Consider the following 22,272-nt stretch of genomic DNA (forward strand, 5'->3'; position numbering starts at 1 on the left):
CAATGATTGAACTTGGAGATTAGTAACATGAAAAGACTCAGAGAAGGACAACAGGACATTGAGGACACGGAGGCACAGAGAGGCTAAGAACTTTGACCACATTCCCACAGAAGATAGTCTATGTCCTGATTTTGAACACAACACTCTGGTTGTAAAATGGGCATATCCACCCCCAACTACACCCACGACACTGGAAAGCATCTTTTCACTTGGGTGGACACTTAACTGGTCCCAGAGTCCCCTCATCCCACAACTAAATATGAAGCACAGAAAATGCTTGGGGGAGGAAAACAAGACTTGGATGTTTTCAGGACATGATATAGTTTAATGTTATTGGGAAAAATTTAATAGTAAGAAAATAAATGCTGATCTTGGGGTGTTTTTGGTCAACCATGGGACAATAATATTTATAAGGGGGCTTTATTGACTTAGGTTTTTGATAAAGCAGCCAGGTGTGATTTATTGAGGTAATTGTCTCGGAACACAAATTACTACTCTTCTATCTTCAGCTTCTTCACCCCTTACCATGCCTACCCCAGTCTTCTTCCTCAAGTATTACTTATCTTCTAGAAGAGTCAGGTGTTTCACAAGAAGCTAGTATGGACTTTTCACAGCAGGCAAGTATTTTTTCATATCTAAATGTCAGCCAGTGACCCCTACTGATGAGCCTCCAGAACAAGTGAGGAGAAAAGGAATTAGGAGCCAAATCACCAAAAATAAGTGAAAACTCTAACTAATAAGAATTTCATAAAAAGCATAGATTGATGAGTATCTACTTAAGACAAGGTGAAATGCTACTAGATCCTGCTATGTCCCAGAAATGTAGAAAATTGGTTGATACTGTTTTTCTCTTGTGATTCCTGTTAAGCTATACACAGTGGAATCTCACATAATTTTTTAAATCAACAGAGTTATCTGATATATTATTTTCTAAGTCTTGGATTTAAACTCAGTCTTTGTATTTCCTGTTATTGTTTACTTCCAAGGGGATAACTTCAGATTTAGGGGGAAAGTCTAGATTTTCATTTTGTGTGGCATTAGGAAGAAAAGAGAAGTAAATTTGACATTAGTTGCAAATAAAAGGAGCAACTTGACCTTTCTCCTTGATAGAATTTTTTATAGGAAGAAGTATGATGTACCTAGGTAGCAATAATTCATACCATAGGTATATATTTTTTCAAAGGTTGGAGAGGAGTGAAGCTTTATTTAAATTTCAAGTTCCTCAAAAGGTATGAGTCTCCACATATGTCTTTTTACTATGAGTAAATCCAGTGTGTGTGTGTGTGTGTGTGTGTGTGTGTATCCCCATGTTTCATGCTACACTGTTAGTTTGAACAGCAAAAAAAAAAAAGAGAGAGAATGTAAGTATTTTCTAATGTTTACAGGCAGTAAATCTCTCTCAAAGACAGACACAAGTATTTTTTTCTTATTTTTATCTTTTATTTCAGCTTAAACTATAATCACTTTCCATTGAATTTCTAGGTCAAGGGCAGACTTCGCCTTCTACTTTCAGTGCGGATATTGCTGGTTTACAGTCTGAAATTAAAAAAGAAAAATCCTTTGGTAGTAAATCAGTTCAAATATAAGCAGGAAAATTAATGTATTTCAAATCCGGATTTATCTGTTTTAAAGGACAACTAGAGGGGAAACCATTTTCTGTATGTGGTTTGGCCTGAGGAAAAGAATGACACTTCTCTCATTCTTAGAAAAATGTTCATGAGAGATCTGAATCACTGACATGCTAAGAAATAACTTGTTGTGGATGTTTAAGATTAACAATTTTAGCCAAAAAAATCTGTGTTGTTTTGTCTTTTATTTAAAATGTTTGAATTAATAAAAGTTTTCTTCTAGCTCAGAGAGCAGTGTGTAGAAAAATTGACTAATAAAACTCGCAATGGAAATGGAAAAGTTCTGCAACTATACTGTCCAATGTTATAGTCACACATCTAGTGTGGCTGTTTATCACTTAAAATGTGTCACCTGCTACTGAGACACTGAATTTTAAATTTTATTTAATGTTAATCCATTGATATCTAAATAGCCACATGGGACTACCAGATTGGATAGTACAGGTAGGGAGGGTAATTACCAGTTAATATTCATCTCTGGTTTGCAATTTTCCATTGCATTATCACCCTATACATCTAAATTTTGACTTGGAAAATGTTGCAATTATTACTGTCTTTGACAATGAGAAATTTCAGATAATTTTTTGAATCTCCGTCCTCAATACATGCTATTAAGATAGACAGTTCTGAAAATACATCCTGGAAATTGGCTTGTTAACTCGTATTTTCCCTTGCCTTTTCTAATAAGTGAACTTATTTTCTGGTTAGAGTTATTTGTTAAAGTTGACCTCTAGCATGATTCAAACTCAATATAATTAAGCATAGGAAAGAAAAATGTACACTGTAGCCAGTGGAGAGTCCATTGAATTTTAGGTTAGCAATAGTTCAGGCATTTACTGAAATCAAAAGAGAACTAATCCAATATGAAAAGTTACTGCAGACTTCCAACTTTTAAAGGTTTACATAATAGACATTTTATGTTGCCTATGGCTTCCCTGCTTTTTGAACCTGATCCACCTCCACCAGACTTTCAGCAATACTGGCCCTCACTGCATGTGGAATCCACATGATATTTCAGTTAATAAAATAATTTAAATACATGCCTATTATCTATCAAAAGTAAATAAAGAACAAAATATCTACATACCTGCTGCCTTGAGTTCTGGTACCACTTCAAAGGGGTATGCACCTTAAGAGAAAGAGACAGTAGAATGCATTTGATTTAAATGAGTTTTACCCAACATATAAACTCACTAATGCAGTATGAAATATAGACTCACTAATGTAGTCCTGTCAATATTGATAGCCTGAATATGTGACTTCTACAAAAGAAAGAAGGTAAACATTAGTTGGTTCTTCCTGTGTGTCAGGTACTGTGCTACATCTCTCATATACATTTTTCATGTTTTCTCACATGATTCCAGCAAGTATCACCACCCTTACTTTTATAGCTAAGACCATAAAGAGTTTGAGTTCGCTGATCTGACTGAGGCTACAAAAGTACTAACTGTTTAATTCCACAATTCTTGCTCTCCACTGAAAGAGCAGGACAGCTGCAGCTGGTCCCAGGATTGGTTAATACAGGGGTACAATGAGGTCATCAAAACCCCGGAGACTTCTCATCTTTCCACTTTCCCTTCCTGGTCACAAGATGATGGACACAGGTATGGGCATCATCTTCAAAATAATAGATCCAAAGATGGAGCCACACTTTTTCCTAGCATGGACCTATGTATTTTTTTTTAATTAGAGAGCAAATGTTTCCCTAGAGGGTATTCCTCTCCCAAGAGACTTGCCCTTGTCCTCACTCAGTGTTCAGGGTCCACCACAACCCATCCCTAAGCCAATCACTGATAAGGACAAAAATAGCTTTGGTAGTTGATGCCATAATTGGCATGGAAGAATGGACATTCACCACCTCAGGCAGGGAAGGAGGTGCATCTCTCCTGAGCTGGTGGAAGGCCAGATGCTGGGATGAATTCCTTCTCTGGCAACAAGGAAGAAATGGTGAGGAAAGCTATTAGGCAGCTCGCTAGTGATGGTGGCCATATTTGCCAGAGCAATTTGACTGTACTTCTACCATAACATAAACATAATTTGTCCTTCTCTTGTGATCTTGTTTGATCACTTTGGTAGATTCTAGATACCTTTAGAATGGTGACTTAGTGTTTTCACCAGCACATGGTGAAATGTGCTAATGCCTTGTCCTAGACAGTACTTGATAAATATTTACTCAATTGATTAAATTGGCCCATGCCAACTGATTAAAAGCCTTCTTACCATTTTTATTGAATCTAAATCATTTAAAATCAAGTTATTTGTTTGAATATTGACACCCTCCCGGTAAAATTATGTTTATTCATTCCAGAAAATGATTAAGGGACCTTAATCATAAAGGTACTGGAATAAAGTTACTGTGGATGCTGTGTAATATAAACCCTGCACAGACTGTTTACAATTTTGTGTGGGTGTAGGAGGAAAAAAGGATTCAGATATAAACATGAGTGGGGAAAAAACTTGTTTTGAGTTCATTTTATGCATTTGTTAACATTTTGAAGACTATGCAGTAAAATTTATCATCTTCAAGATTATGAAGTGAAAGAAATGACTTGTATATAAAATCACTATGGTTCTCTATTTGAAGCTCCATTACTAAATTTTTTCTTAGGAAGATTAATTATTTCAATCATTTTAAATTTAGTATATTATACATATCACATAATTTCACTTAAAATATTTTTCTGTAAAATGAGATCAAAAGACCAAATTTTGATTACTAATGTGGTGTGAAGCATAAAGCCAATGGGCCAAGTCCTAAGTCATTTTATAATATAAACATTACTTTAAAGTTTATCTTTCTCAATGCAAAGCATTTTTCATCTAAACTTTCCTTCATTTGGTTCAGGATCAGTGACTGTACATGTTCATCATTTTTCACTTTATAGACTATTATAACTGATGTATAAACTTCTATTTTTTAAAAAAGTTTTGAGATAATAAAAAGTTTCTCTAAAAAGAAATACAGTCTTATTTGCCTGCCCAATGGTCAATTTGTACGTGTAAACAAACAATTCCTACTTTATTCAAGAATATTGATTTATAATATACTCTCTAGAGTGACATGCAAATTTAACTTTAAGCCAGGCGTGGCGGTGCACACCTGTCATCCCAGCACTCTGGGAGGCTGAGGCAAGAGAATCGCAAGTTTGATCCCAACCTGGGCAACTTAGCAACTTAGCGAGACCCTGTCTCAAAACAAAAAATAAAAAGGGCTGGGGATGTAGCTCAGTGCGAAGGCCCTGGGTTCAATCCTCAGTACCACAAAAAAGTGAAGTTTAATTCAACACAAAGACATGAATGATTTTTAAAACATTTTATTGTCTGCTATTGATACTTATTTTTAGTTACAGAACTTGCTAAATAAAATGATTGCAGGCACAAATCATTGTGTTCTTGTGTCATTCCTAAAAGCAACTGAAATATCTACTTCAGTTCTCTCATTTTCTGATTTTTAATCCTGAAAAAAATAGCAAAAGGAACAATTAAAATAATTTACAAACATTCTCAGTGAGTACCGTTTACAATAACATGTGTGGCTTCTGTCTTGTCAAAACAATGTACAACCACTGAGTTGAACTCTATAACTTCTAAAGTGTCTTTCTTCTGTCATTGTCATTAGATATTAGGTCCCTACCTTCAGGATATATGGTCTATTATTTAATAATAAAATAACAATTGTTACCTTTCATTGGGTACTTCCTGCCTTCCAGGTTCTGAGCTCATCACTTTATTTCATTTTCCATGAAATAACTCAAAAAAACTATCAATAGTTATACTCTAATTTTAAGCAAAAGGAAATTGAGTTTTAAGGAGTTCAAATTATTTGTCCAAAGTCACCTTTGCATAAGTGGTTTTGGGAAGGTAAGTGTACATTAGAAAGTCCATGATGTTAATTATTTAATAAAGAGGTAAATAAATCTATTTTCTATGGAAACAGAGAACATGTACCTTATATTAGAATGATCAATGATAGGCACCGCATTATTTCATCCCAATCAGTTTTTAAATATTCTACCTCATCTTCTCTATAAATTGCTCACAATTGTGAAGCCATATCTGGTATTTATTATAATTTCTTACTAGGAAACTACAGCATCTATAGTTGGGCAAAAGAAAAATTAGCTGATTTGGTCACTTCCCATATTTTAAAGAAGTGAAGACACCCATAAATTTGAAGTGATTTGTGCAATGCTACCTCCTCTTTGAGGGCAAAGCCAGAACTGGAACCCAGGTGTCCTGGCTCCCCATCTAGGTTACTTCCAACTCACTCGTCTCTGCTTCTCAGTAGTAAAACCATCAATAGCATTTATAAACTAGAATCACATAATCTCACACGCAGCATTTATAGATGTGGAGAAGGGTCATTTTATTGACTATTCCCATTTGTTTGGAAGAGCTCCCCATAATGAAAGAGGATTTAGTACTTAACTGTGATAACTTCTGGCTAAAAGCTCAATTTATTGGGCCTCAGCACTGAAAAGGAATCTAACTGTCTGTTTTAGTTTCCTTCAAGTTTGACAACCAGTTTAAACAGCTAATCTTCCTTTAGGGATGTAAAGAGATTTCCTATTTGCTTTTCGTAGTTTTTCAAATATTTGTACCCTTTCACTCTTGAAAAGTATTCCTTTTTTAAATCCTCACTGCAATTTTAGTTTAGCTAGTCAACCTTTGGAATATAAAAATTGATATTCCCTTTCACTATTACTCTGAGTTGATGGGTTTCTGTAATATATATTCTGATAGAAATTCAGTCATTGTCAAATTTGAACCCATACATATCAAAACTGGTCTTAATTACCAAGCCAAGTAGATAAATGCATTTATAGCATAAAATTACAGTACATGCATGGACCTAGTAAAATCATGGGCCTGTAGTTATGCAACTGTAGGCCCTGAGTTATTTGTGAACTTAGAACTACGGACCCAGCTCTGCTGTACCACTTCCCCAGGATTTGCCTTTTAGTGGCTTCAAGGTGTACTTACCACTTCTTCCCGCTTGGTCTTGTCTGTTGCTGGCCAAGCTTCCAGAGGCAGATCAGAAAGAAGGGGGGGCAGGGGCTGCATGGGGAACAGTGGAGGCAGAGCTGGCTGTGGGGGCAGGGGCTGCATGGGGTGCAGAGGTGACTGGGGCTGGATGGGCTGCATGGGCTGCATGGGCTGCATGGGCTGCATGGGCTGCATGGGCTGGTGGTGCTGTGGCTGAACAGCTTGGGGCTGGAAAGGCTGCTGGAAGGGCTGCTGGGCGGTTGGTGGGAGGTTAGGCTGGTGGTGTTGGGTTGGAGTCATGGAGTGGTGGCCAGGAATTGGCATCAGAGGTTGGTGGGGGACCACGGGCTGCTGAGCTGGCCCCACTGGGAGGTGGTGATGAGGCTGAAGGGTGGCGGTGTGACTCGGGGGATGCTGTTGAGACAGCACAGGGATGGTTTGGTGGTGCAGCCATCCACCCAAGGGTTCGTAACCATAGGAAGGGTACTGGTGAGAAACAGAGAGTCAGGTTTACCATTGGCTCATTTGACTTCCAACTGGAGAAGTAGCAGTGTTTTCTTTGTCATTATGAGCATATGAATAATCTAGTCATTTTTTTCCTTGCAGGAATTTCTAACTGTGTATATATATATATATATATATATATATATATATATATATGTATGTATATATGACATTTTTCAAACTAAGATTCCCATTACTGTCTGTATGGGGCCTATACATGATATTTCACTTGATAGGGGAATTTAAATGTATGCCAAACATGTTAAGGGGATAAAGAACAAAATGTTTACGTACCGGCTGCCTTATCATGCTCTGGTACCACTTCAGAGGGGTAAGGACCTTAAGAGAAAGAGACATTGGAATGCATTTGATTTCATTGAGCTTCGCCCAACATGTAAACTCACTAATGCAGTATGAAATATAGACTCACTAATGCAGTCCTGTCAATATTGATAGCCTTAGAATGTGACTTCTACAAAAGAAAGAAGAAGGTAAATATTTGTTGTGTGCTCCCTAGGTGTCAGGCACTGTGTTACATGTATCACATTCACTTTTCATTTTTTCTCCCATACACTAAGGCAAGTATCATCACCCTCATTTTCATGGATAAGTCCATGAAGAGCTAAAGAGGTTCTGTAACTTGACTGAGGTTGCAAAAGTAGTGATTCTGTTAAATTTTACAGTCCCTGCTCTTCACTACAAAAGCAAAACAAACAAGCAAAAATTATAATAATAATAATATGATATAATATTAATCGAATTATTTTTTGCTTGGTATCACAATGGAAGAAAAAGAGGTAGAAACACTGTCCCGCATCCCTGAGACAAAGATTTACTGGTCACACGTGTCAACCGTTTTTAAGATTTAACAGAAAATTTTGCCTCAAATTCTTACTAACATTTTCTTATTTTCTTCTTCAGTCTGCATGAGTGAAAAGACTCATAAATTGTTACCCAGACTTGTGAGGCAAGTAAGAGTTTCATCCCTTTCTGAACAGTATACACTTGCTTAACCTTTGGCTGTACATCTGATGTTAGTACAACATTTAATCAATACACTAAAAAATTATCAACTTTGCTCAAGTTATAGGTCAGCTCCACTGCACTTTTCATATTCATTAACTATTTTACTCTCCAAATAATATTTTGATCATTATTTCTCTCCTCCAGAATTTCTGAATTTCCAAGGAGAGGAAATGATTTGCCCAAGGTCCTGTGGTTACTATAGGATTGAGGAGAACCTCAAGCCCAATTTCCAGAACTCTTATGCTTTCCTTAGCTCTGGAGAGTCTCTTCTGTAAGATTTAGTCGCTGATCTCTCAGTAAAACCAATGAGAGACACACATAGAGTGTGAACATCTGAGAATCATAAATTTTTGAGCTGGAAAAGATCTTCAAAAGCATCTTACCTAATCCTCACACTTTATGGACTGAGATTTTTAAAAGGCTGTTCAGAGTTCACTTTCTGCCCTACCATGGAGCCTCCCTGAGTGCCAGTTCATGATGCACACATCTATAGACATATTTAAGAGGCTGATTCAGAGGGACCAGGTAGAAGGGTGCTGGGACAGTGCAGGCTTGTCATCTGTCAGGGCTTGTAAAGCTGAAAATGTGGAACTACTTGAGAAACATCTTGAATGAAGAATCAACACACTAGTCTTTCACAGGGCATCGTTAATTCAAACAATCATCAAAATTAGTAAATAGAAAAATTACCTCATAGCTGAAGTTGATATAGCCAGGGTGCCCAGGATGAGGTGGTAGCTTTTATAGGAAGGAGTACAGAAAAATAGAAATAGAGAGGGAAAAAGAGAGAGAGAGGGAGAGAGAGAGAGAGAGAGGAAGAGAGAGGAAGAGATTAAGTCAATATGCAATTGTTCACATTATAGGAAAGTAAAGTTATTTTAAAAAAAATCTATATAGTACAGAATATATTTGAGGACTACTTTTAATTTAAATAGGTATACTCTATAAGAGAGGCCTTCTTATTGTAAAGGACTCTCAAACAGCTAAATAACTCTCCTAGGAGTAATACTATCATGGTAAAAGTCCTGGAAGTAGAAACCAGCGCACATTCATTTTTCCAGCGACTCTTGGGACAAGCCCATCCACCCCATGTTGTCAAGGAACCCTTTCCTATCCCACTGACCAGTTTAGTTGTTGATGAAACTCACTCCGTGTTGGGGAGAGAGGTAGGTTTCTACTGCACAATTTTAAAAACATCAACAAGAAAAGAATTTTCTCACAAAAGGTCCTTTATAGATCAGCTTGTTAAGTGCCTTAAGTATCAAAGGGATTTCTCATAATTAGCATGCAAGTAAAATAACACATCCATGCTAACAAAAGGAGCAACTAAGTGGGAATTATTGATGAATTTGAGAACAAGATACATTCTAAATTCCTCCCCTGGACAAAGAAAGAGTCGATTTATGAAATTTAGACCAATCCTTTTTATTATTCTCTCAATGTATTTATGGCAGAATTTTAAAAATTCAAAAACAAAAAGAAACATGAATAATTATCTGAACCAGCACTGTCTGTCCCCTCCAATGTGGGGACTAATCCTTTTTATTATTCTCTCAATGTATTTATGGCAGAATTTTAAAAATTCAAAAACAAAAAGAAACATGAATAATTATCTGAACCAGCACTGTCTATCCCCTCCAATGTGGGGGCCAAGTGACTGATGCCTGCTTTGTGGAATTCTGGAACGCGCCTGGAGTACAGGAGAGATGAGATGAAATGGCAGCATGCAAGAAATCTCCCTCAGATACGGGGCTAATTAGGAGTTGACTCTGTTCTACTCTTTCAAAATGCTCATATTTCATAAGAGGATTTATTCGCTCTCATCTGAGTGTGAAACTGTCAGGACAGAAGCCCTCTGAGATTGGGAGTGTTGGATTGTGGCATGGAAAAGGACTGAATTTGTAATGGAGGAAGCCCTCTGGGACTAAGAAATCACCACAATGCAGGATTTCAGGGAGGCACAGTGCAGAATCTTGGTCTTATGGGTGACAGAGAAAAAAAAGAGGAAGGTATGCAAGCTTACTGGCTTCTGGTTGTATCAACTGCTCTTTATGCCACCAAAAAGCATTGCCTGCATGTGATCTAAGCTCTCTGCCCTCATGTAACTCTATCTACAGAGTGGGTCAGAATTCCTGGTCTTTGGTGAGCTTGAATATAAAGTATGTCAGTGTTTTCTGGACATAGGCAGGATTGTGGGCAACCACAGCAAAGCCAAACCACCTACTTAGCAGATGCACCCAAAGGGTTGGGATGGGGCCTCTGGGAATGGAGAGATGGTTCAAGAAGAGAATTCCTAACAGAAATCTTACCCACTTCGGGGTAATAGCAGTGGTATTTGAAGGGCACAGGAGATTTGAAAACTTGTAAGAAATTGAGCTTCTGAGATTTTTGTAGGATTTGCCTAAGGCTGATTGAATACTTTCTCTGGAAGGCTTTCAAGGGCTCCTTCAAAGGACTACCCTATCTAGAGATGGGCACTTATATTTACAAGCTACTTCTTTTAGTAGGATCTCCTGGGAAAATTTGTTAAAATGCAGAGTCCTCGACCCCACCCCAGATGTACTGAATCAGAATCTTTGCTGGGGGCAGTCAAGAATCCATTTTTTAAAAAAACAAACTTTTTAAGGTATCTTCAACACAGAGGTATTTGGGGACTTCTGAACTTGTACTGTTTTAAACCGTGAAGTCTACGAACCATAGGGTAGATTTTAATTTTTAGTCTTATGAAATTAGACAGCTCTACACAAGGGATGTTTTACTCACAGGCATAGCGAAGGCTGCTCCCAAGAGGCAGGCAAACAAAATCCAGGTCCCCATTTCTGGTGGTTCTGAAATCCAAAGCAACAACTGCTTTTCTTATGTCTTCTCAATCATGGACATAATTAATGTTCCATAAAATATACATTATCTACATTATTATGTTGCTAATAAAAGGATAGAACAATTTTTGTGAGGTGACTTCATTCACATGTGACTGCAACTTTTCAGTCTATATAATTGTAGAATCAGAATAGTGATAAAGATGCTTTGAAATTAGATTGAGAGCTTAATAAGTTGTGGGAACATAAATGATCTATCACTACAATTTTTGTCTTTACTATACAGCTAGTAGCATCAGAGGAGCTAGTGATATTTATATTGATTGAAAGAATAAAGTTGACCCTAGAAGTTTGGGAGATCATCAAAGTGCACAGTATTCTACACTTTTAAAACAAGAAGACACAGAAATATATTTTGTACAGTGCACTTGAGTATTATCATTATTAAAAACAAAGACTTATTTGAGAAAAGATATTAAGTAATTTGACAAAATAGATTAAGCAGGGAGTGGGGTTTTGTTCCAGATATTCCCATCTATAGCAAAAGATAAGGTTGAACCAAAGGAAGTGGACAATGCTAGTATTCCATGATACTTTAATGGATTTTGAATGATTTCTGCCTAAAAGATTCCATCTTCAGCTAATAACAGTTTTATATTTTTTGACAATGCACTACAATTATTCCATAATTAAGGGCCTTACGACATGAAGTGAAAGAGGCCACCCTAAAATATACACATTGTTTTGTCACATAGATTACTGACTGACTTGGAAAGCTACCAGAAGATCTTTAAGTTTAGATAAGAAGTAAAAAAATCACATTAATTATACTGTCTACAAAAAGTACACTGAAACTTTCTACGTCCTAAATCTGTTTTGCTAAAAGGTTAATAAGAAAATACATTTTGTTGATCATTCCATTTGATATAATTAATAAAATGTTTTTAAAGAAGTGCATCACAGCCTGTGCAAGCATTATTTTATCTTAATTGGTAAGCAATTAAAAAAATATTTTTGTCATGAAATCTGAATCCAAGGAGAGCTTTGCAATTCTTGAACTAAAATTCAAAAAAAATACAAACACACACTTTACTGCATTAACAGTAAAACCATTCATTAAAGAAATCAGAGTCTAATTTAATTATGGTCCAACTGAAAAAATAACTGTTGATGGAATAAAGCATTAGAAATATGGAATATATTTGCATATTTTCAACATGAAATGCAGAGAAGAAATAAGCACAATAAAAAGGATACCAAATTATGAATAAAATCCACATACCTTTGAAGGTTTTCTAAGTTTCTATCTGAAACTCAGGGATGCTTGATCCTGTAGCTTTCTCCCAACTAGGAGCCCAATATATATGATTCCTGGCATCTAGAGCAGCCAATCAGGTTTCTGAAGGGAAAATGTGTTGAGTATAGCTAAAAATCCCTGTATCATGAAGTTTTAGAAGCTGTGATCAACCTTTAAGCTGTATGTAGTGATTAATGCATATAGACTCTTTCATTATGGGCAATAATAGGTTTAGGAGGCAAAAAGTTTCACCTGGATGTTTTGAAGTCAGCAAATTATTTAGCTGAACATGCTGATGTATTCAAATTTATTTTTAAGAAGCTGCTATACCATTGTCTACTTCTCAGTTCTAGCAAACAACGTTGTTCTTTCCCAAAAATAAGGCACAAAGTTGAGTTTCTCTAGTGTTATCACAGTGGCCACTAGGGTTCTCCAGCCTTTTTCTGATTAGGATACACTGGTTCGAATTCCCATTCTGATAAGCAAACCAAAAACACTCCCCAGTATGGCCCTGACCGATCATGATTTTATCATTATCTGTCCTTTGCCTCTCTTTCCCTTGTTCCCTGTGGCTGCTCCATTATCACCACTCTGATGACCACCAAAAGAGGGGACAAAATTCTTTCTTCTTGGCCCCATGCTGAAATCCTCCTGCCATGCAAGCAACCATAAACTCAAGTTTAGTACAGTAGCAAAATTTATTCTGGCCATCTTAAGGATCAAGCAATGTATATGTCACATGGCAAATAGCATACTAAAAATGTATTTTGATCCTTAGGAACATGTATCACAGGGGACATTGCCCTGCCTCCCCTATTCCACACAGCAAGTTGACCCCTCTCAGTATGGTGGTCCTTCTGGGCCCACAGCAATCCCACTTTCCCATACAGGCAAACACAAATTCCCCTCTCTTTTTCAGAGCCTCTTAGCTATCTTTTTACGTATGTTTTTCCCATGCTTTTAGCAGCCTTTGTTAATGTGTTTGACCTCTCTATCTTAATAAAATATATGGACTTTCCTTTATTCTAGAATCAGATCAATTGAAAACAAACTTATAGCTAATGACAGGAGGTAATTAATGAGTTGTCCATTAATATTAAATCATTAAAGGAGATACTAAATATATACCCAATGCAATTGGTGTTATAGCTGGATCTCTCTCTCTCTCTTTTTTTTTTTTTTTTGGTACCGGGGATCGAACTTGGGACCTTGTGCTTGCGAAGCAGCTGGTGGAACCACTGAGCTAAATCCCTGGCCCTATAGCTGGATCTCTTTAATACTTAAGTCATATTGATAAAGCTTGTACATATACATATATTTTTCTGTGGATTTTCCACACTGATTAAATGAAATTTAAGGAGAAAATATCCATGAAAGCAATGTAGCAATTGTGAAGAGATAGAGCTGAGATTTACATGGGTCCTGACTTCAGCTTCACCACAGGTTAAAAGGACTTTGACAAATCACTTAGCTTGTCTAAGCCTCAGTTTCCTCATCTGTAAGATTAGGATTATAATAGAACTTATCTAAGAGGATTAATGTGAAATATAAATGAGAGATATCTCTGGGGAAATTGAAAGATATTTATTGCCCCCTCACTCCCATCACCTAGCAAATAGCAAATGTTTGAACAATGCTAATAAATAAGATCTAAGGTGATCTTTGAATATGAATTATCAGGTATGAATACTAATTGTGAAGAAAGACTTTTCAGTCAGGAAAGAGAGGATGAAAAGAAGGAAGTGGATGGTTCTAACAGGAAAAATGTATGCATGAAATCGAACATATAATATGGTTCTAAAAGCCAAATGTCCCCGTGAGTATATTTATTTGTGAATCATATGTCAAAGATAAGAGGGATTCTCTCTGAAGAAAGTTGCAAAATAAAGTTTAGGAGAATTAGCGGAGACGTACAACAAGGTAATAAAAGAGAATAAAAAGGAGAAAAGGGAATATGTATATCACACTATATTCTCTTTCAACCCTTACCCCCATTTTATTTAATTACATACATTGCAGTGCCTGAAGGGATTGAAGACATATTTTTTTCCACAAACTTCTGAGTAATCTCTATTAAGGAAGTCGTTGATTAATTACTTTTGGTCTTAAAGTTTTATTCTCATTACTTTTTCTTACCTTCCATGAATGAGAAGGTGATAGATTTGGTCACAATGATCAACAGGATGTTTCTTCACGGTGACTTTAATCCCTGTGATCCTACAGTTAGGTAGTTACTCTACTGTTCAATTGAGTTCTTTTGTCCATTTTTTTTTGTAGTTATTCTTTTTCTTGACTTGCAGTCCGTCACATTTTGGTGTTCCTAGGATGCTTATGCTAGCAACTTCTCCCTTTTTAATTTGCTGCTTCTAATTTACAGTGTGCTGAAAAAACATATGCCCAAGCTTGTCGACTGCAAGCAAAGCAATGCTCTAACCCTATGCTGCCTGCTCACCGAGGCTCACCTGTGAGAAATGCACAGGGATTTCTGCTTTGTGGCGCTGGATTTTGACAGCAGTTTTTTTTTTTTTTTGTCTTGAGCCGCTTCCTTCCTTCCCCTGGCTTACTTCCTGGGTCTCAGCATATTCAGAGGATGAGGGTGATGTTTAGATAAGTCAGGCATTTTGCATTCTACTAGCCTTTCTTATCATCTGTAATAGTCCATCTCTTGGGTCTTATTAAAGTAAATACACAATTGTCCAACATTCTGGAATAATTTCAAGAGTAAGTATTCTTGAGTAACTGGAGCAAAACTCAGCTTTTAAGTGTTTCTTCTGCTGACATTTACTTATAAGAAAAAATCATACTCGAGGGTGCTTTTGGTTAGGATAGAATTGGAGTTGCACCCTCTTCTGAACTTAGACACTTCATCACTAATCGATTCGGATAAATATTCAGACTCTGGACACATTTCAAACCTTGGAAGTCGGCTGCTACATTTTATCCTTCCTTAGGGTACTTTAGTACCTGAAAAACTCTCTTAGGCAGAGTAGGTGCTACAATTTTAATTGAGGAAATTGTGGAAAAGTTAACCATGCCATTGTGAAAATTAAGAAATATTCTTTGTTGATGTGGATTCTGCAAAGACAAAGAAATCATGCAGTGTTGAGATAAACCATTTAAACAGCTAAGATGGATAGCAAGGTCCCCTTTGTCTAAAATCATTTCTCTCTTGATCCCTCTTTTCTCTCCATTTAAGCAGATATTAGCCAAAACATTAGTTATAGCATCTAAACAACTCATCCCTGATAGTCACTGTGTAGCCAATATTTAATTTTATTTCATTTACAAAATCTGTGAATGCAATAAATTCAGAAGAAATAGAAGAATTTGGGGACATAGTATTTCTGATTTGCGTTCGATGAGAGTGATTAATAAGTGATAGTGTTAGACGACTTTCCAAAAACCCTGAGTTTATTTAATGCTCATTCTTAGGAGAACTAAAAGTTGAAAATAAAATCTAAACACAGTACTTTTTAAAGTGAGAAAAGTTCTTTTAGAACACATGAAGATAATATCTTAATAACATAAGCATTCACAGAAAGAATTCATGTAACTTGTAATTTGAAAGGTCTGTAGGCATTTGCTAAAGATCTGGTAGAGCAACTTTCAATAAAGGAAATTATATGCAGATGGATAGGGTGCTGTTTGAGTTATAATTAACCGGTAACTGTCGGGAGTGAAAATGTTACATCTATGTCAACAGAGACAGCACTGTAATATAAAAACAAGCATTGTAATTTCTGTTTATTGGACAAAATGCAACAAAGTAAGTTGTACTTTCCTGCTGGGGTCTAAGAGACACACAGATGAGTAGTTTCTAAATAAAGGCAATGTACTATGGTGGAGAGAACTTGATCTTTGGCAGAAGACAGGCTAGGTAAGAATTGTGGTTAGGCCTCTGACCCATGGTGCCCGACCTTAGCCAATGTACTTGACCCTTCTGTGCACTTACCATAATGCCTGGAAAATGGGAAAACATCAGTAAGGGGTGCCACTAATGTTATTCAGCATGTGTTTTTACCCTTAAATGTAATGATGTTCAGTATGTCAATTTTAGTAATTTCTGTAGGAAGAGAGAAATTTCAAGGAAACAAAGAAAATGGCTCACCAGCCAAAATGTTGGAAATATCTCTTTCACATATTTGATACATAAGTTTTCTTCTATTGTTCTTAGACAGAAAAATCTTATATGGCTGCACACTTTAGTAACATAACTTTTATCTTACCTCTTGCAGAAAATGTTAGAATACCATTTTCATATGGTGTGAAATCCTACAGGGGAAAGAAACCATGTAGGGCTTCAGTGCCAGCACTGTCAGCAGTTCCAGCTGCATTGTCATTCCTGGTCCCCATTGCAACTGCAGTTTCTGCTAATGGCCCTTCTAACACAGAGTCCCACATGGGTTGTCGACTGGTATCTTCTTCATGACTCCCTTAAAATATATAAAATTTAGTAATAGCAGTTAAGAATTATTTCCAAGCCTCTTTTTGAAAAATCACATTATGAATAGTATGTCAGCTTGGAGTTTTGATGAAATCTGAAACTGATGTAATTCTGAGGAATGAAATAAACCAGAGCTAAGGCCAGAAATTAATTTAGTTCTACTCATTTTATTATATGGAATTTTCACTTGAAATTATACAATGTATGTTTAGGAATTCTGTGAGGTGGGTACAAGTGTACTCAAATTGTGGATGGCATTTTTCCTAGAATAATGCTAAGGTAGGTTCAGAATCACAAATTTTCCATTTTAAAATCTTGCTTGATGTTACATCTTCATCTTTTTTGTTCTTAGCACAATGATATTTATCTTCTAAGTATTTTGGTAGATTCCATAAATCTCCACAATTCTTAATTCATCAGAATGAAGTATTTGTTGAATATTTGTAATATACAAAGCCTAGGACACATATAAATATGCAGCATTATATCCATACAATGGAATATTACGCATACAATGAAGTATCCATACATGCTCTAACATGGAAGAATCTGGAACACATTACATTAAATAAAAGAAGCCAGAAATAAAAGACCAAACATTTTATTGTTCTATTTAGAGGAAATGCTCATAGTAAATCCGCAGACATAAAAAGTAGACAGTGTCCTCAGGGACTGAGGAAGGGGGAAATAGGGAATGACTGCTAACAGGCATGGGATTTCTTTACAGGGTGATGGAAATGTTCTGGAATTACAAGTGATGTTCAAACAACCTAGAGAAGCTGTTCAATTTTACAATTTACAGAAGTGGAATTTATGATTTGTTAATTACGTATCAATTTTTAAAGATATGTATGTATGTATGTATGTATATGTTTCAACCCCCAACAACCTTGAAACCTTTATACATTATGTATTTACAAAAGGCTAAATACAATGCAAAGGTACAGAATAATAGCATAAGAATTATCTATCCCATTGTGATAAAGCTGATGATGACAACTATGCTAATGATGAAGCTGACATTTATTAAGTGCCAGACACTGTTCTAAGCATTTTACATGTTTAAATATTTATTAATCACTATTATAGGCATATCCTGGGCTCATGGACTACATCCGTGATTAAAATACACAAAAATTCCTGCTCACAACCTCACAGAAAACAACCGAGAACAACAGATTGGACAAATCGGTATGTTAGAATGTGAGGACTATGGAAAAGGAAAAAGTAGAGTTAGTCGTGGAGGATTTCAAGTACGTGTGTTTCTAAGGGGTGCTCAGTTTTCCACAAACACTTGCAGAGGAGAGGAGTAGAAAGGCACCATTGTGGAAAGGACTGACTGTGTTGGTGAAGTGGCCGGAAGGCAGTGCTGCTGGCATGATGTGAAACGGGGGGCTGAGGAGATGAAATCCGAAAGGTGACACCTTCTAGTGCTTCTGTGGCCTTTGCAATTAAATGTAGACTGCCTTGCCTACAGTAATTATAATTTACCGTGAACCAGAGGCTTGGGGAAGGGGCAGGATGATGGCTGGGGTTGGGGAATGTGAAATATTTGTATAGACATGAAATCTGATCCACCATGGGGCTAAGTCATTGGCGGGAACAGAAATGGGAAACTGCAGAGCACGTTCAGTTGTACGGGACAGCAGCTGTGCAGGAGTAAAGGCCTCAGGTAGAAAGGTGGTGCAGATGGCTGAGACACTGAGACAGACCTGGAGTGTTGTGTCGTGTTGTGTCGTGTCGGGGCCATGGTGAAGCACTGAGCACTTGTTGTCCTCACCCTTGTTTCCCTGGGTTTCTCCAGAGAGTTCACCAGGATGCTGAGACTCCTGCCAAGAAGGGGGAAGTTGAGATAAAGTGATCAGATGATCTGGCCATCTTCACAGGACAACAGGGGTCAGAAGGCCGGGGATTTGGTGCAGTGGTTCCCGTTCCTGCCTTACAAGCGCGAGGTCCCAGGTTCAATCCCCCGTACTAAAAAAATAAACAAACAAAACAGGGGTCAGAGTTAGAAGCCAGGACTTGGGCTACCGCCCTGACCTCCGCCCTCTTGGTCCATGTGCTAGCAAATGAGTGACAAACCTCTCAGGACCCTGAATCAGACGGGGACAAATGGACATAGGTGAATTTTAAAAGTGAAGAATGCAGACAACGTCTTTCCCATAAAGGATAGGGTTGCATTTTCAAAAGTATTGCCAGAGCTTACTCTCAAAAAGGCTCTACAATATTAGTTCTTATTTAGTAGGAACTAAAAACTATGTAACGAATGGTCTACAATAAAGGATTTTGATGACTTTATTGATATATTATTATTCATGTACCATAAAGTTTGCCTATTTAAAATGCAAGCGTGAGTGCTTTTTAGTATATTTCAGTATCTTTACAGAGTCTGTAACCACTGCTGTAATATAATTCCAGAACATTTTTATCTCCTGAAAGAGAATCTCATACTCATTAGTAGTCACTCCTCATTTCTCCTTCCTCCAACCCTATACAACCACAAATCTACTTTCTATCTCTATGGATTTGCCTGTTCTGAATATTTCATATCAGTTGAGTCATACAATATGTGATGTGAAAACAGATTTCTGAGAACCTCCATAGCTCTGGCCGTTTGGGGTCAGATAACTCTGCATTGTGCAAAGTTGAACAGCATTCCTGGGCTCTACCCTCTAGATACCAGTAGCACACTCCCATTGTAGCAAATCAAAAGTGTCTCCGGACACAGCACTTGTTCACTGGGGGAAGTAGAGGCAAAAGAACCATGCAGTTGAGAACCACAAGTCTAAAAACTGAGTTGGAGCAGGAGTGTGTGAGATGGGGTAAGTGCCTAGGCCCAGCATGCTCTTGCACAGACGTCACTGTTTCAGGGGTCCTGAAGCTCTGAACTCTTGACCTGAGTTCCTCAATTCTTTGTTTTTTGAGACAGTCTCACTATGTAGCCCAGGCTGGCCTTGAACTCTCGGCAATCCTCCTGCCTCAGCCTCCCAAGTGCTAGGATGATAGGCATGCACCACCATGCCCAGCCTGAGTTCCTAAATTCTATGATACCTTTTGGAAAATAGTAAAGAGATGACTAGAGAAAGGAAACACAGTGGCTATTTAAATGAAGTTATTGTTCAAAAGATATTTGGTGGGGAAAATCATCCACTTTTAGTGTATTTAAAACGCAGTAATCATTTTGAAAATAAAGTTAAGTGGCACATACCAGTGATTTTTGCCTTCATTCTGAAAGGACTGGAACCATGGTGTCAATAATCCAAAGAGTGTCCAGGTTTGGCTTTGGACTGTTTTATGCTACAACTATGAGAATGTATTAAAGATTCTCAAGGAGCTTTACTTAAGTCATCTTTAAAATTATTCCACAGTGGACAAACACTCCTTCAGCAGCAAAAGGAAGCATGAGATTTGATCTATACCGTGGCTAATGAGAACAACGTGATCATACCCTGCTAATCTAAGGTAGTCCCAGGAATGGAGGAGAGGAGAGGAAGCACATGGGCCTGAGAACAACCAAAGTTTCAGAAAGTCCGCGCCCAAGCGTGATGTCGTTTCTGTTCAGAAGAGCAACAGTGCAGAAGGGGCCCATCCTCGCTGGTACACCATTTAGAAACAAATATGCTGCAGACAAGAGTGTCAGTGGACCCCTCTAGCTCTTAGGGTCTGCTCTGATCAGAATGGAAACCAGAAAAGTATTGAGCTAATAACTGGCATGTTTCTTGCTCTCAATTTTTCAAAGCTGTTTCCTCCAACTGCCTTAGTCTGTGCGACCCTGACCGGCTAGGACTCTCTCCTGTTAGACGGAAGTCCTGACTGACTGGGATTACGCCTACACAGACAACGCCATTACGTAGTGGCTTCTCTGTAAAGGCAAAATGTATATCTTCATTTTTATTTCTTGTGGACTTTAGCAGTTACAGGATGTTGCTTTTAGCTTTTGTGAGCATCAAGAATATTACTGAATTCTTAAACTGGGGTGACTTAAATTCATTTAGAAAAACACGTTTTAATGATGTTTTCAGGATTTTAAATGTACCTATTTATAAGATTTCCCCTTTACCTATTCTCCCACTCTGATATTTAGGATGTGAAACAGAGGATGGCCTCATAAATCAGCTGTAAAATTGGGTGAGAGCAAAACATTTGGAATAACATCTAGTTGGAAAGGCTTGTTCTCCACTGAGCTACATCTGCATTCACAATAGTCATTTTCCTAAAAGCATCCATAAGAATCACATGAGCCAGTAGACCTCAAGTGGGAATGAACATACCCTTCAGTGGACATTTTATAATGCCTGGGAGCATTTTTGTTTGTCATAATTGGGGAATGAGGATGCTACTGACATTTAGTTGGGTTGCATTCAGAAATGCTATTAGACCTCCAGCAATGCACTGGACAGGCCCACATATAAAAAATGGTCTAACTTCAAATATCAATAGCACTGATGTTGAGAACTATGAGGTAATAAATTTGTGTGTTTTAATCCAGTAAATTTGTGGTCATTTGTTTTAGCAGCAATAGGAAGAGAGTACACTTTATCTTCCCGATTTTTTGAAGAACGGAAAGGAAGGTAAAAACAAAGAGGAACTTAACCCTTACAGTTTTTACCAAGCTATTATATCTCTAGAGAGTTGTATGCTGAGGCTTCTGGTACCAGGACAACACTCCAAAACACACTGCTTTATACAATACACGTGAACATACTAGGAGGAAAAGAAGCAACACATATGATTGAACTAATATCTATGAATCTACGACGGTACCACCGGCATTACTAACATTTCCCTAGCAGATGGAGTCTGTACTTTGCTCACTCCCATGGTTTGGGGCAACACTTTTGGAGCACTGCGGTTATCAAATCCATACATGTATCTCCCTCCAGGGATAGGACCCAGAAATTTGTGTCTTTTAACAGGATTCCCTCTGATTCTGATGAATGCTAAACCTAAGAATTACTAGGGACTCACAGTTCCTGGAACTTGTTAGAAAGCACGTGACTAGCCCAAAGGTCTTGTTAAAAGGCAGGTTTTCATTCTGAGAAAGAGCCAGATTTTGGACTAGAGATATGGTAGCTAGGTAAAAACTGTAAGGACTGAATCCCTCTTTTTTCCCCACCTTCTTTTTCTTCTTCAAAAATTGGGAAGATAAAATATACTGGCTTCTGATTCCTGCTAAAACAACAACATTTAGTTGCTTAAAATAATACATATTTATTAACTTTTAATTCTGAAGGTAAGAAGTCTGAAATGTTGTCTTACTGAGCTAGAATTATGGTGTCTGGAGGCTAAAGGAGGACCATTTTCTTGACTTTTCCCACTTCTAGAAGCTGCCAGCCTACATTGGTTCATGATACCCTTTCTCCATCTTCAAGCCCATAGCCAGCCAGTTGAGTCTTTCTCATACCATGTCACCGACAGTCACTGTTCCACATTTATGCAGCAATTTTAATTCCATCTGCAGCTTTAATTCCCTCTTGTCATAAAGCATAACATATTTAAAAGTTCAGGGACTGAGATGTGGACATGTTGGAGGGCTATTATTCTGCCTCCCATAAAGACCATTTTTCT

General features: G+C 37.5%; 2 protein-coding genes across 9 annotated transcripts in view; one reads left to right on the top strand and one right to left on the bottom strand.

Moving 5' to 3' along the window:
- Arhgap6 (Rho GTPase activating protein 6) overlaps nucleotides 1–22,272 on the top strand; it is a 499,561-nt gene that overhangs the window by 359,245 nt on the left and 118,044 nt on the right. The window lies entirely within an intron of this gene.
- Nucleotides 1,432–12,297, bottom strand: Amelx (amelogenin X-linked). Of its 5 annotated transcripts, XM_087193761.1 has the most exons (9): nucleotides 12,246–12,297; nucleotides 10,908–10,972; nucleotides 8,835–8,882; nucleotides 7,549–7,590; nucleotides 7,413–7,457; nucleotides 6,612–7,100; nucleotides 2,849–2,890; nucleotides 2,716–2,757; nucleotides 1,432–1,536 (listed from the first exon to the last, which is right to left on the bottom strand). In XM_087193761.1, exons 2-9 carry the CDS (start codon nucleotides 10,959–10,961, stop codon nucleotides 1,510–1,512), a joined length of 789 nt encoding a protein of 262 aa, XP_087049887.1. In that variant the 5' UTR covers nucleotides 10,962–10,972; nucleotides 12,246–12,297; the 3' UTR covers nucleotides 1,432–1,509. The 5 variants fall into 5 exon arrangements, with proteins under 5 accessions (XP_087049887.1, XP_021104776.1, XP_087049888.1 ...); XM_021249117.2 differs by lacking the exon at nucleotides 7,549–7,590; XM_087193762.1 differs by lacking the exons at nucleotides 2,849–2,890; nucleotides 7,549–7,590.

The sequence above is a fragment of the Heterocephalus glaber genome, unplaced genomic scaffold (assembly GCF_053883595.1).
Source record: "Heterocephalus glaber isolate CG9 unplaced genomic scaffold, H.glaber_assembly_v1.0 deba00001594, whole genome shotgun sequence".
Lineage (NCBI taxonomy): Eukaryota > Metazoa > Chordata > Mammalia > Rodentia > Bathyergidae > Heterocephalus > Heterocephalus glaber.